The sequence below is a fragment of the Pleurodeles waltl genome, chromosome 7, assembly GCF_031143425.1.
Source record: "Pleurodeles waltl isolate 20211129_DDA chromosome 7, aPleWal1.hap1.20221129, whole genome shotgun sequence".
In the NCBI taxonomy this organism is placed as follows: Eukaryota; Metazoa; Chordata; class Amphibia; order Caudata; family Salamandridae; genus Pleurodeles; species Pleurodeles waltl.
Genome location: NC_090446.1, coordinates 1499245507 through 1499261156, shown reverse-complemented (window position 1 = coordinate 1499261156; position 15650 = coordinate 1499245507). Strand labels below are relative to the sequence as shown.

The 15650-nt window shown below is 50.5% G+C and overlaps 1 protein-coding gene across 9 annotated transcripts in view; it reads left to right on the top strand.

Annotated features, from left to right (window-relative positions):
* LOC138246582 (uncharacterized) overlaps window positions 1-15650 on the top strand; it is a 57551-nt gene that overhangs the window by 31437 nt on the left and 10464 nt on the right. For 3 of the 9 annotated variants that reach the window (XR_011194313.1, XR_011194320.1, XM_069201269.1), the window contains one exon: window positions 1699-1737. The exons of the other annotated variants lie outside the window; for them this stretch is intronic. Coding sequence is in view for 1 of the 3 variants with exons in the window: in XM_069201269.1 (XP_069057370.1) it covers window positions 1699-1737 (39 nt within the window). In the remaining 2 variants the exon portion in view is untranslated. The remainder of the gene's footprint in view (window positions 1-1698; window positions 1738-15650) is intronic. 9 annotated transcript variants of the gene reach the window in all.

Here is a 15650-nt window from a genome sequence, read left to right as displayed (position 1 = left end):
GTGACCAGTTCCCCTTCCAGGGCTATTTAGGGTCTTCCTCATGGGTGGGTTCCCAGATTCGACATGCAAGACTCCAGCAGGAATCATCTGCATTGTTTACTGAAACTTCTGGCCTCTCGAACCGCAGCTGGACTCCACAGGGACCCACAGTCCGCATCTACAGCTACGCCTCTGCTCTCCAACATTGTTTCTCTGGCTTCTTCTAGCAACTGCAACATTTCCCCGGCTGTGCATCATATGAGGGTGGCGAGTCTTCAGTCTGCCCTAAGAAGCAAACTTCCCGTGGAATTAAAGAGTCGCTCCTGTGCATCTGCAGGCATTCTGCTGCAATGATGACCGGCTGCATGGATCTCCTCTTCTATGGATTTTGTGGATCCTGCATCACAGTTGGTGGTCCTTTGTGTCCTCCCTACCAGCTGTCCAACTTGGGTGAAGGTAGGACCTTCCCTTCTCCATGCACAGTGTCTCTTGCAACTGACAAGGCTTGATGGCACCGCCTCCAGGGGAACTTCAGTCTTTGTGTTGCTCCTGTCCACATCACTCTTCCCTGTGACGCTCAGCCCTTCGCATGGTTATTCAGCGACGTGGGACTCCTTTTTAAGTGTCCTGCATGGGCCTCACCGTGACTCCTGTGCTCCTTGCCTGCGAGTCATCTGTGTGGGCTGCATCTTCTTCTTTGGACTCTCCGCACTGCCGAGGGTCGCTACGGACATCCCCTGTGGGTTTAGTTCCCTCTCCCCCTCACTTGGCCTTCCTGGACCCCAACAGCTCCACTGCTAGCAACTGCGATATTTTCCTTTTTCAGGTCTTGTATGTGTTTTTTTCACTCCACAGACTGACTGCAATCCTTCATCCAGCGTGGGACGTCGACCGCATCAGCCAGGAACTCTTCACCTGCCCCAGTGTTGACCGTCTTCTTTCCACCGTCGACCAACTCCTGCATCCACCTAACACCAACACCACCCCACCCCCACTCCCCCTGGTCTAGAGTTTTGTCTGCTGTTTTTCAGTGTTCTCAATTGCTTTTTAAGCCTATTCCTGATTGTTACTGTACATGTGTAGTATGTTTACTTACCTACAATTAGAGTATTGCCTAACTAGTGTTTGTATTACTCTAATAAAGAGCCTCTATTTTCGTAGCACTGAGTGCCTTCTTTCATTTGTGTAAGTGCTGTATGACTACAGTGGTATTGCATGAGAGCTTTGCGTGTCTCCTAAATAAGCCTTGGCTACTTATCCACAGCTACCTTTAGAGAGCCTGGCTTCCTTGACACTGACTCCACTTCACTCATAAGGGATACATGGACCTTGTATAAGGTGATCATACCATAGGTAGTTAGCACACACCAGGCCAGATTCCTACAGTACTCCAGTGATTGCTACCCTTCACTCTCAATACCGGTTCCCCTAAATTGACTATTTAGGGGAACCACTGATACAAGATTGTAGGAAGATGGCTCTGGATATGCTATATCAAATCGAGATATAGTCTGTACAGGGATTCACCAGAGTTTAGAGGCAACAAATATGATACTAATGCTGTTTTGTTGTACTGTGGTCGAGCAGTTAGGCTTATCAGAGGGTAGTGCAAAGCATTTTTTGTACACACAGGTAATAAATGAAGCATGCTCTCAAAGCCCTAATTTCAGGGCAATTCTTTTTAGATACCAAAACTTGTTTTTGTCCATTTATTTCTAGAACCACAAGATTCAATTTGCAAGGAAAGCACATTTACAAGTAAGTATCCAAAATATGTATCAATACCGATTTGTTTTAATTTGGCAATATAAATGGCTTATTTGAATATAGCAAATATGTTTTAAAAGTTGACACACTGCAATTTTCAGGAACAGTTCCGTAGGGAATAAAAGAAAGTACAGTTATGGCGGTAAGTACCAGACCTACATTCCATTCTCTGGGGGTTATAATACCATGGGTCTGAGTTTGAGTTAGTGCCAAGCACCCTCCACCAGCCACACGGGGCTGGCTTTATGCAGAGGTCAACGTTGCTGCCGGGTTTTACAGTGGGAACCTATGGCAACTGGGGGCGCTCAGAATCAGGCCTGCTTCTAGGTAAGAAGCCTGATCATTTGAGGCTCACCTCCAGGTGTTAACAGTTCCTGCAGGGGGAGGTGAGAAGCACTTCCACCCAGTACAGGCTTTGTTCCTGGCCAGCAACATGTCTGGTCTGTCGCAGGCTGGCAAAAACTAGTCCGCCTACACTAGAATTCTGGTTGGCATTCAGGGGGCATCTCTAAGATGCCCTCTGGGTGTATGTTACAATAAATTGCACACTGGCATCAGTGTGCATTTATTGTGCTGATAAGTTTGATACCAAACTTCCCAGATTTCAGTGTTACCATTATGGAACTGTGGAGTTCATGTTTGACCAACTCCCAGACCATATACTCTTATGGCTAGCCTGCACTTACAATGTCTAAGGTTTTGCTTGGCCACTGTATGGGCATAGTACTTATGCCCTCACCTGTGGTAGAGTGCACCCTGCCTTAGGGCTGTAAGGCCTGATAGAGGGGTGACTTACCTATGCCACAGGCAGTGGGAGGTAGGCATGGCACTCTGAGGGGAGTCCTATGTCGACTTAGTCATTTTCTCCCCACCAGCACACAAGCTGTGAAGCAATGGGCATTAGGGGCAATAGGATTAGGGATGTGCCCTCCTCCCCACAGGGAAGAGGCACAAAGAGGGTGCAGCCACCCTCCAGGACAGTAGCCATCGGCTACTGCCCTCCCAGACCTAAACACACCCCTAAATTTAGTATTTAGGGGCACTCCAGAACCTAGGAAACTAGATTCCTGCAACCTGAAGAAACGAGGAGGACTGCTGACCTACAAGCCTGCAGAGAAGACTGGCGACCACACCTGCTTTATCCCCAGCCCTACCGGCCTGTCTCCAACTTTGAAAACCTACGACCAGCGGCGCATCCATCAGGGACCAGCGACCTCTGAAGCCTCAAAGGACTACACTGGATTAAAGGACCAAGAAACTCCCTTGAACAACGGCCCTGTTCAAAACCAGCTACTTCTTTGCAACAAAGAAGCAACTTTCAAAGACTTTACGTTTCCCGCCGGAAGTGTGAGACTTTACACTCTGCACCCGACGCCCCCGGCTCAAGATCCAGAGAACACAAACTACAGGGAGGACTACCCGGTGTCTGCGAGCCAGTGAGTGACAAGAGACGACCCCTCCCTGAGCCCCCACAGCGATGCCTGCAGAGAATCCAGAAGCGCCCCCTGACCGCGACCTCCAACAAGGGTCCAGGGCCTGGAACCAACACTCCACCCTCAGCACCCAGGACCTGAAGGAACCAAACTTCAGCGCAGGAGTGACCCCCAGGTGACCCTCTCCCTTGTCCAGGTGGTGGCTGTCCCAAGAACCACCCCCTGTGCCTGCCTGCACCACTAGAGTGACCCCCAGGTCCCTCCATTGAAACCAGACGCCTGCTTTGCACACTGCACCCGGCTGGCCCTGTGCTGCTGAGGGTGTATTTTGTATGCCTACTTGTGCGCCCAATCCTCCCTCCCTTTCCCCCCCTCCATTCCCCCCCAGTCTGCCCCTAAGGACGCAGGTACTAAATTGCTGGCAGACTGGAACCGGAGCACCCCTGTTCTCCATAGGCACCTATGTGTTTTGGGCACCACTTTGACATCTGCACCTGACTGGCCCTGAGTTGCTGGTGTGGTAATTTTGGGGTTGCCTTAAACCCCCCCAACGGTGGGCTGCCTATGCCCCAGAACTGAGACTTGAAAGTGTTTTACTTTCCTCCTTATCTAACCTTTACTTACCTCCCCCAGAAACTGTTGATTTTTGCACTGTCCATTTTGAAAATAGTTTATTGCCATTTTTGCAAACAGTGTATATGATAGTGCTTTTATTCAAAGTTCCTAAAGTATCTAAGTGAAGTACCTTACATTTAAAGTGTTAACTGTAAATCTTGAACCTGTGGTTCTTAAAATAAACTATGAAAATATTTTTCAATATAAAAACCTATTGGACTGGAGTAAGTCTTTGTTCCTCATTTATTGCCTGTGTGTGTACAACAAATGCTTAAGAGTACTCTCTGATAAGCCTACTGCTCGACCACACTCCCACAAATAGTGCATTAGTATTATCTGATTTTGCCACCTTCTTACCTGTAAGGGGAAACCTTGGGATTTGTGAAGACTATTTCATACTTTGAAATAGTATACACAGAGCCAACTTCCTACACATGGCCACAGAGGTTCACACTCCTACTAAAGTCTTCTGCCCACCTCAAGGACCGTGTGAATCCTAAGGACTTGCGGTTCTTACTCCCTATCAGTTGGTGGATACTGCTCAGAACTCCGAGGCTACAGCTCACTGTTAGGTGCCTTTGGATTCCAGCTCATCTTCTGATCACCTGATTTCATTGGACGGACTGGATAAGAACCAGTTTTTTAATCCATACAATGTGATTCATAAAACTTCTTGGTACTAGAAATTGTTTATCCTCCAAATCCAGAGGGTAAAGTACATTGCGTATTTTGTTCCTCATCAGACAACCACATGAAGTCTTGTGTTTTTCCTTCACTTTCTTTTGCCTGTTATTGAAAGTCTTACTGTTACAGAAGCGGCAGCCTCCACTTCATATGTTCTGGAGAACGTAGCAAGGGTGAAAAGGACACTTTGTGATTTCATACCTGAAACGCCCAAAAAAGGCTCAACCATGTTGTCCTTCTAAAGTCTGACCTAAGCAGGGGAAAAGGCTGTAGAGTGTTGTTTGCTGCCCCCAGTTCCCATCTCAACCAGACCTGTATTTTCCTACTTGTATCTTGTTGTATCATACAAAAGTTAAGTACTTCGAAATTGACTGAGGTTTACCTTCCATTAGAGAAACCTTTCAAAAGTCTGTGTATGGATACCTACCTTCCATAAGCCACTACTTTGCCATGCAATCATCCACAACATTTTAGTTCCACTACTTGAGGAAATCGGCGTAGTGACGTCTGTTCTTTTCTGTGCCACACGCTGATGTGGAGAAGAGATACCCTGTTAATTTTTTAAGTGTATTGGACCCTTTTGTCTGTTTTTTGTGTTGACCCTTGGCGCCTCATGATGTCCCCGAAGAACGGGTTCAAGCCTTGCGAGGCCTGTCACCATATGATGTCTGGGACAGATCGGCATCCGGTCCGTTTGTGTTTGTAGTGCAACCCGAAGTTGTGCTTTGAGTGCCAGGCCATGCACCCGAAGGCTTTGAGGGAGCGGTCCCTAAAGCTCATGAAGGCCCGACGCTCGACTCTGCATCGTTCATGGTGTCACTCATGAGGAGTGTCTTGAGACTGTTCGCGGAGTCACCACCACTCATCATCATACTATTCGTGTCATTCAGGTCAGAGAAAGAAGTCGTCAAAGAAGGCCAGGCGTTTTCCAACTTCACCGCATCGCTCAGCCGATGCGACGTGGGAGGAGTGTCCTTGCTGTGCTCCGCACCTCCTTAGTTTCCGTGAGCCAGGGCGACCCTTGCCAAACTCAATGTGTTTTGAGGCCATGCGCCTCATATTTGGTCATTCTGACCCTTCTGTGGCACCTTCGAGGCCTAGGGGTTCATATGAGGGCCCTTTTGGTTCCACGCCAGCGTCTTTGGCCTCTGCCCCCAGTGGTCCCTCTGGATCCTTGCTGACCCTGGTCGTGCCATCGCGACCTTCCCCGACACCAGCTAGGTCATCAGTGCTTCTGACATTGGTGGTGCACACGATCGACGTTGACCCAATTCTTACCCACGATGACCCGGAGAAAGAACGGCGCCTGCCGACGCTGCTTCTGACTTCGATGTGGTTCTCACCCCAGATTGGGTTTGGACCCTTATTACTATGGGTACAAATACAAGGAAGGATAGGAGGGGACGCTGGACCCTTTAGAATACCAGCTAGATAACCCTGATTTGGACTGGGCACAGGAATAGGGTGAAGCTAATGGTCTGGATACTTCTCCAGACGCTGGCATGCATTCTCCTCCTACCGTGGCTACGGCGGAGGGAACCTCTTATTCTGTTGTGGTCAGTAGGGTGGCTGAGGTCATTGACATGGAGCTGTCCACTGTAGCGGTCAGGACGAATCTCCTGACGGAGGTGCTTCAAGCTGGGGCTTCTACCGCCGAGCCTCCCCTTCAATGAAGCCCTTATTGATGTCCTTCCGGGTACTTGGTCCAGACCCAGAACATGGGCTCCTGTAAACAGTAGAATTGCTCGCCCCCATCTGCCTGCTCCAAACGACCCTAAATTCCTGGCCCAACACCCCTCACCTGAGAGCCTTTTCATCCAGGCATCATTGTCATCTGGTGCATTACTTTCCACTCCCCCGGATAGAGAATCAAAGACTAACTTGGTAAGAAGATGAGGTTTTCTTCCTCCAGTCTGGCGTTGCGGTCGGTGAGCACTGCATGCCTTTTGTGCTGCTTTAACCACTGCTTGTGGGATACGGTCGTGCAAGTTCTGCCGCAGATCCTGGAGAAGACCCGGGCTAACATCTCCCAAGCCTTTGCTGATGGGAGAGATGCAGCTAAGTTCACCATTCCCTGTGAAATGGACACAACCAATTCTACAGGTAAATGGGATGCGTTGACGGTGGCCTTGAGGAGCCATGCCTGGTTGAGGGCATCTGTTTTTCCAGGAAATGTCCAACAGACCCTCATGGACCTGCCCTTTGATGGCACCTGTCTCTTTGGGGACAAGGCGGACTCAGCGCATGAGAGGTTTGAGTGCCGGGCTATGGCTCGATCCCTTGGCCTCTCTGTTTCACCTCACCACCAACAGTCCATATTTTGCCCCTTTCGTGGCAACGGAACGGGCTTCCTGTTGGGTCCCTTTTACAGCCACCGGGGATGCAGAATCCTGCAGGCCCATGGGACAGGAAAACACAGGTTTTCCCACTTCACCCTGGTGCAGCCTCCAAATCTTCCTAGTACTGACTAGAAAGGTTCGGACCCTCCTATATACCAGTTGGTGGCAGGATTCGCATTCACCTGCCCCACTAGGAGACCATCACGACAGACAGGTGGGTTTTGCATATCATACAAAGGGGGTAATCCCCACCGGCCATGCCTCCATCTTACGGCCCCTTACCAGATGATCATCTGGCAATTCTCTGCTAGAAAGTCACGCCTCTCTTCGCCAAAGGTGCCATAGAGAGTGTCCCTGTGCCAGAAGTAGGTTGTAGTTGTTATTCCTGCTACTTTCTGGTGCCCAAAAAAGGCAAAGACTTATGTCCTATCCTAGACCTTCGGGCCCTCATTCTGTTCTGCAAGAAGAAGTTCAAAATGATCACTCTGGCTCAAGTCTTGTCTGCCTTAGACCCAGGAGAGTGGATGGTAGCGTTATACTTGCAGGGTGCTTGTTTCCATATTCCCATCCTGCCTGCCCACGGGTACTGTCTACGATTCCTAGTAGATCACGAGCACTTTCAATTTACTGTGATCCCTTCGGGCCTTACCAGCACCCCTCGGGTGTTCACGAAAGTGATGGCGGTGGTTGCAGCTCATCTGTGCAGGTTAGGGGTTTCGGTCTTCCCCTATCTCGATGACTGGCTGTTGAAGGCAGACACGCCCCAGAAAGTTGTCTCCCACCTTCAGACTAAGGCGAACCTCCTGCATACATTGAGGTTCACTATAAACATGCCAAAGTCTCACTTGACTTCCTATCAGATGCTCCGTTTAATCGGGGCTGTTCTGGACACAGTGCAGTTTCTGACCTATCCTCCCAAAAAGCGAATCAAGAATATTCATGCTAGGATTCTGATGTTTCAGCCTCTATCCTGGCTTTCAGACAACTCAGAGGCTGCAGGGCCTCATGGCGTACTGCATCCTGCTAGTGACACATGCCAGATGGCATATGCGGGCTTTTCAATGGGACTTAAGTTCCAGTGGGCACAGCATCAGTGTAATCTCTCCGACATGGTCTAGATCTCGGAGGGGACTGTGAAAGATCTGCTGTGGTGGCTTTGGAATCTGGATCTCTTGCTTCCCCCAACCAGATATCTCAGTAGTGACAGATGCCTCACTACTGGGATTGGGCGGCCACATAGGAGAGGCGTAGATCATAGGCCTCTGGTCTCATGCGGATTCTGGGCCCAACATCAACCTTCTGGAGCTCCAGGGAATCACGCTTGCATTGAAATACTTCCCTCTCTCAAAGGGAAAGTAGTGCAAGTGTTCACAGACGGCACTACTGGCATGTGGTACTGCAACAAACAGGGTGGAGTAGGGTCCTGGACACTTTATAAAGAGGCTCTGTGATTCTGGACATGGCTGGCACATCAGGGCATATCGCTGGTGGTTCAACATCTGGTGTGATCCCCAAGCGTCAGAGCAGACAAATGCAGTCATTGAGTCAGTCGATCTAGAATGGCGTCTACATCTAGAAAAGGTGCAAGGTCTCTTTCACAAATGGGGAGAGCTTTGGTTATCTGTTCGGCTCTGTAGAGAGCACTCAATGTCAGCTGTTTTGCATGTTGAAGTTTTCATGACTGCACTCGCTCTGCAACGCTTTTAGTCTTGAGTGGATCTCGGGCTTCCTTTACGCCTTCCTGCCGATACCACTTCTGGTCCAAGTAATCTTTGTGGCTCGACTGGGCACGGAGAGTACGGTATCCAGAGCTATTGAGCATGGCCACCCATCTTCCAGTCAGACTGCAAATTAGGGAGGCACTTCTGGTGCAGCAGCAGGGGATGGTTCTCCATCTGAAGCTGTCCAATCTTCGCTTTCCATGTGGCGATAGAGCGGCGGCAGTTGACGGCTTTTGACCTTCCACACGAAGTCTGTGAGTTTATCTTGGCAACCAGGAGTCCCTCCACCAAAATGGTATACGCTTGTCGGCATCAATTTGTGTCATGGTGTAGAAACAAGTCTCTTGATTTCCTCCATCGACCCTTTTCTGTTACCTGTATCATTAGCTCTTCGGAAGGTATGTATTTCCAGGATGTCTGCTCCGAAAAAGTCGGGGTTGAAGCCTTGCAGGGAATGTGGAGGTTGCATGTCTGTGACTGATCTGCACAACGATTGTCTTTGGTGCCTCAGTTCCGATCACGACTTCCAAGAAGGCGGATCCTGCCAAAAGATGAATACGAAGGCATTGAAGGAACACGAGGCAAAGCTTTTCTTGGCAAGGTCCAAGAAGGAGAGGAAGCAGCACCATCGGTCCTCTTCTGGAAAGTCATCCCATAAGAAGTGACGTCATTGTGACTCCCGACGTCAGTCCAGAAGTCGGTCGAGGTCTCCATCGTCCCGGCACCAAAGGTCTTGGGAAGTGAGTCCGACTGTGTCCCCCTCAACCTGCGACGCCGCAAACGTCCCCGGCCCCGTCAGTCTTTGAAGTTGTGGATCCTCAGTCATCTGACTTCGCCGGTGCATCCTGAACCTGAAGAGTCCAGCCCGGCACCGGCTCCACAGGCTTATCCTTCGTTCCCGGCTCCGGGTACGGATCCTGCGGCATTCCTTAATGCCATGTTCCAGATTTTTCAAAATATGGCTCCGGGAGGTGGTGCGCCGGCTGGCCCTACTGGTCCCCTGGCTTTCAATCTCGTTCCAGCTCCATATAAACCGACGCCGTTTATACCATTTTGTTTGGCTGGAGATTCAAGTCAGGCCCCTCTGCCGACAGTGCAGCCCTCGACGTCGAGGGAGAGACCTTTGATGCTGGTGTTGGAGGTGATGGGGTCGGATGTCGGCATCGGATGCGGGTGCCTTCTCCATGGCGCTTATGGATCCATCTGCGGCGTCGGTGGATCCGGAGAACCTGTCATGACGCCTTCCCGGCGCCATTCACCGACGTTGCTCTGCTCCATGACTTAGACTTTTAGAGGAGAGGGAATATCAACAGCAATTCCTCGAAGAAGGGGAGATCACTGACCCCCAGGGTGATTTCCCTGGGTTGGACACAGCAAGTGGTCTTGAAACCTCTCAAATATGATCTGCCATCCCCTGATGAATATACAGAGGAGGCAGCCTCGTACCAATCTTATTAGGAAGGCCGCAGCATTTCTGGATCTTCCTTTACCGACGGCGCAGGTGAAGACCAACCTTTCGACTGAGGATTTGCATTCTGCTACAGCCGTGGTGGATCCTCTTTTACCATTTAATGAAGCCCTGATGGATCCGATCGAAGAGGTTTGGAAGAAGCCTGTTTTTTTCTTTGGCTGATAGTAGGTCGGTGGCCAGGCATTATAGATCTGCGCCTGGGGACCCGGAGTTTTTATCCAAACACCCTTCACCAGAGAGCTTGGTGGTCAAGCATCCTGCTCTTTGAGGTCGGCCCCTGGTTCGTTTCCGGGAGTACCCTCGGACCGGGAATCCAAATGGATGTACCAATCGGCCAGGAAGGTGTGTTCTTTTTGCAGCATGGCTCTAAAATTGCCAATGCAACATGTATTCTGGGCAGGTATATCCATGCCATAATGGATGCGACGAAGACTGTACTTCCGGACATGTGCCAGGATTTGTGTAGTCTTCTTTCGGACGCTCGGGTGGCGGCTACACAGGTTATTCAGACAGGGCTGGATACCACGGACTCTATTGCAAGAGCCATGGGGACTTCCGTTGCCTCCAGACGGCATGCGTGGTTACGCACTTCCGGATTTTCGACAGACGTCCAGTCTATGTTGCTGGATCTGCCCTTTGATGGGGCAAAACTGTTTGGTTCAAAAGCGGACTCTTCGCTAGAGCGCTTTAAAGAATGTAGGGCTACAGCTAGATCTTTGGGTCTGCAGGCTGCTGCTACCCCATTTCGATCTCTTAGACGGCTGCATGTTTTTGGAAGAGGTTCTTCCTTTCGTGGGAGATCGCAGCAGTCCTCCAGCCTCCCTTATCGCTCATACAGGCGGCGGGGTAGAGTCGGCACAAGAGGTGCCACCCAGCAGCAGCACCCTTCCTCTTCCGCTGGAGGGTTACCTCAAGGAAAGAAGCCCTAGTTCTCTCACCATTGTTTCTTATACCTCTCCGGTAGGGGGAGGCTTTCACTCTTTCTTCCCATATGGGAGTCTATAACAACAGACTTCATCAGTTTGGTGAGGAGAGGTTACGCCCTTCCCTTTCGGGAGATCCCACCTCACTTCCCTCCCCGTCTTTCCTTTTTGTTCAGAAGATCATCTCTTGCTGTTACAACAGGAGCTTCTCTCCCTATTATTGAAAGGTGCAGTGGGGTTGGTTCCAGAGTAAGAAAGGGGTCAGGGGTGTTATTCCAGGTACTTCCTGATCCCCAAGAAGGATGGTCATCTGAGGCCTATTTTGGACCTGAGGATTTTGAATTGGTTCCTCAAACAGGAGAAATTAAAAATGCTGACTCTATCACAGGTGCTTTTGGTGTTGGACAAGGAGGATTGGATGGTGTCGGTCGGCTTGCAGGATGCTTATTTTCACATTCCCATTCTCAAGTCGCACAGGAAGTATCTCCGGTTTGTGGTAGGATCGCAGCACTACCAGTTTGCGGTCCTTCCTTTTGGTCTTACTTCCGCACCACGGGTCTTCACGAAGGTGATTGCAGTTGTTGCAGCACACCTCAGGAGAAAGGGAGTAGCAGTATTCCCTTACCTGGACGATTGGTTTATCAAAGCTCGGTCTCCGGGGCTTGTGCTGCGTCATCTGCAGCTGACAACCCAGTTGTTGTTCAGTCTGTGTTTTACAATAAATGTGCCCAAGTCTCACCTAGAGCCCTCTCAACGTCTCCTGTTCATAGGGGCAGTACTGGACACAACATTGAATCGAGCCTTTCCTCCGCCACAGCGGATACAGGACATTCAGGCGCTGGTTCTAATGTTTCAAGAAGGAGCAGTAGTTCCGGTCCTCAAGGTCCTTTGTTTGCTCGGTCTGTTCGCTTCTTGCATTCTGTTGGTCACGCATGCACACTGGCATATGAGGGCTCTTCAGTGGTGCTTCCGCAAGCAGTGGCTTCAGCACAGAGGAGATCTCGGGGAATCGATGAGGGTCTCCAGAGACACTGCAGCGGATCTCCGATGGTGGGCTGTGGAAGGCAACCTTTCTCAAGAGAAGCCGTTCTCGCAGCCAACTCTGGTGGCCACAGTGATAACGGATGCCTCCACCGTAGGGTGGGGAGCTCATCTGGAGGATCTGGAGATCAAGGATCGTTGGTCTCCAGTAGAGCAGAGGTTTCATATTAATCTGCTGGAACTACGGGCGATTCGTTTGGCCCTCAAGGCCTTCCTCCCTTCCCTTTGCGGTCAGTCAGTTGAGATTCTGATGGACAACACAACTGCGATTTGGTATATCAACAAACAGGGGGGTGTAGGGTCGTACCTTCTTTGCAGAGAGGCTCTGCGACTCTGGTCCCGGGTGCGGGACCATCGGCTTTGTGTAGTGGCAAACCATTTGGCCGGGGTCCTAAAAGTACATGCGGACAAGCTCAGTCGCTTCTTCTCGGACAACCACGAGTGGTGTCTGCATCCGGATCTAGTTCTTTACATCTTTCGGATGTTTTTTTTTCCCTGAATAGACCTCTTTGCCACTCGAGAATGCGCATTGTCAGTCGTTATGCAGACTCCAGTATCCGATGCAAGGAGCGTTGGGGGGCGCGTTTCAGATGTCCTGGTGCGACCAGTTGCTTTACGCGTTTCCTCCCATACCCTTGATTCCTCGGGCCCGGTCTTGCCGAATCTTCCCCAAAACCCAAGTCATTCTGAAAGCTCTGGATTGGCCATGAAGGGTGTGGTATGCAGACCTTCTCCGACTCACTGTACCCTCCGCTCCGTCTCCCTCTCAGGGCAGACCTCCTTTCGCAGGGGCAGGTTCGACACACCACCTCCAAAGCCTGCAGCTTCATGCCTGGCGATCGAACGGGGCAACCGGAGTTCCTTTTCTCTCCCACCGAAGGTGGTGGACGTTCTTTTATCAGCCAGACGACACTCCACCAAGTTGGTCTATGCAAGTAGGTGGGCTAATTTTGTTCGTTGGTGTGGGGAGAAGAAAATGTATCCCTTAAGTGCCCATCTTTCTGATGTTTTGTTGTTCGCGTTGTCATTGGCTCAGCGTGGTTGTGCTTTGCCCACGGTTAAGGGCTATCTTTCGGCCCTTTCGACTTTTTTTATATCTTCCAGATCAGCCCTCCCTATTCAGATCTCCTTTTGTTGTTCGATTTTTGAGGGGGCTTACTAATAAATTTCATCCCAGGCCTTTTATTATGCCGCAGTGGGACTTGAATTTGGTGTTGACTTCCTTGCTGCCCATTAGGATATTTGTTTTTCAAAACGGTGGCCATCACTTCGGCTAGACGTGTTAGCAAACTGCAGGCTCTTTCTGCTCACCCGCCTTTCACCACTTTTTATAAGGATTAGGTGGTTTTGAGGACCAGGGTGGCTTTCCTCCCCAAGGTGGTGTCTCCATTTCACTTGGGACAATCAATAACTCTCTTGACATTCTACCCTCCTCCTCATCCATCTAAGGAGGAGGAAAGACTCCATCGTCTGGACCCTAAGAGGGCTCTCAGTTTTTATGTCGACAGGACGAGAGAGTTCCGGTTGGATGAACAACTCTTTATTGGATACGTGAGGAAGGGGAAGGCCGTCCACAAGAGAGCGATCTCCAGGTGGGCCGTTCTTTGTATTAAAATATGTTACTCATTGGCAAAGAAGGATCCTCCTGAGGGGATCAGGGCTCATTCCACCAGGGCCAAGTCAACCTCATCGGCTTTGGCCAGAGGTGTTCTGATGGTGGACATCTGCAAGGCTGTGACTTGGTCTTCCCTCTACACCTTTGTGAAGCATTATTGTTTGGATGCAGAGGTGCGAATGGATGGCAATTTTGCGCAGGCGGTGCTGCAGGATTTCCTGGTTTGACCAGACAGACACCCTCCGAGGTGGTACTGCTTTGGGACTCTATTCATTAGGTGAGGAATCCACAGGTAGTTGTATCCATCAGAAGAGCAAGTTACTTACCTTCGGTAACGCTTTTTCTGGTGGATATATTAGCTACCTGTGGATTCCTCACGGTCCCTCCCGCCTCCCAGTTGTCTGTCTGGTCATACCAGGATCGGCATGGGTGTGAAGAGACGAAGAAAGGGAAGGCGGTGCAGAAGTGTAACATCTCACGATGGGTGCTTCTTTGCATCAAAAAGTGCTACGCTTTGGCTAAGAAGTTTAAAAAAAAAAAAAAAAAAATACGTATTTATTTTTATTTATATTTTTGCCAACTTCATAGGGATTCGAGAGGTACCCATAGTTTGTGGGTTCCCCTGGAGGAGAACAAGAATTTATCCCAGACGACTCGGAGAGGCATCGGTCGACTGCACCATCGGCTTCAGTGGGGCCTATTCACCCAAGGTCTGATTGGACCCTTTTTCCTATGGGGAGGAATTGGATGGATCCCTGGACCATTATGAATACCAGGATGACCATGCTGTGGACTGGGAACAGGATTTGGGTGAAGCCAGTGGTCTGGATACTTCTCCTGACGCTGGCATGCTGTCTCCTCCTAGTGTGGCTACGGCGGAGGAAGCAACTTACAGTATGGTGGTCAGTAGGGCAGCTGAGGTCCTCAGCCTTGAGCTACCTACTGTGGAAGTCAGGTCTAATCTCCTGACTGAGGTGCTTCAGCCTGGGGCTTCTACTTCAGAACCCCTTCTCTCATTCAATGAGGCCCTCACCGATGTCCTTTTGGGTACATGGTCCAAACCCAACACAGGGGCTCCTGTGAACAGGACTATTGCTATCCGCCATTGGCCTGCACCGACCGACCCAAAATTCCTGTCCCAACACCCCACTCCTGAGAGTCGTGTTATCCAGGCTTCCACTTCTTCAGGTGCATTCCCTTCCGTACCCCAGGATAGTGAATCCAAAAGGCTGGAACAATTTGCCAAGAAGTTGTTTTCTTCCTGCAGCCTCGCACTGCGGTCTGTGAACACTGCATGTTTTTTGTGACGTTATACCCACTCCCTGTGGGTTACAGTTGCGCAAGTCCTGCCGCAGATACCGGAGGAGGCCCGTGCTATCGTCTCCCAAGCAGTGAAAGATGGGAGAGATGCAGAAAAGTTCACTATCCGTTGTGGGCGGGATACGAGAGACTTTCTGGGCAGATCGGTTGCAACAACAGTGGTCTTACGGCGCCATGCCTGGTTATGCACTTGTGGCTTCTCGGGGGATGTCAAACAGTCACTCATGGACATGCCCTTTGATGGCACCCATCTCTTTGGAGACAAAGCGGACTCTGCCTTGGAGAGATTCAATGATTCCCAGTCTACGGCTCGGACCCTTGGTCTTTCCTCCACCACTCGCCCACCGCATTCAGCTTTTCATCCATTTCGTGGAACACGGAAGGGGCACCCTGTCATGTCCTCAACCCAGCCATTGTGCCACGCACGCTGGGCAGCCTATGCATGGCCGAGGTCGCGGAATTCCACGTGGCTGTGAGACAGGGAACCATAGGTCTGTCCATTCCACCTCTGCCCCCCCCCCCGCTGCAGTCTCCAAACCCTCCTAGTCCCGTCACTCCTACCCAGTTAGGGGCAGGATCCGCCATCACCTGCCCCTCTGGGAACTTATCACCACTGATGGGTGGGTTTTGCAGATCATTCGGAAGGGCTACTCCTCCCCACCCTCCTTTGGAATCTGCAGCACCACACATGCCACCATCCTCCCATCATCTTCCGGAGGATCATTTTGTGCTTCTCCACCAG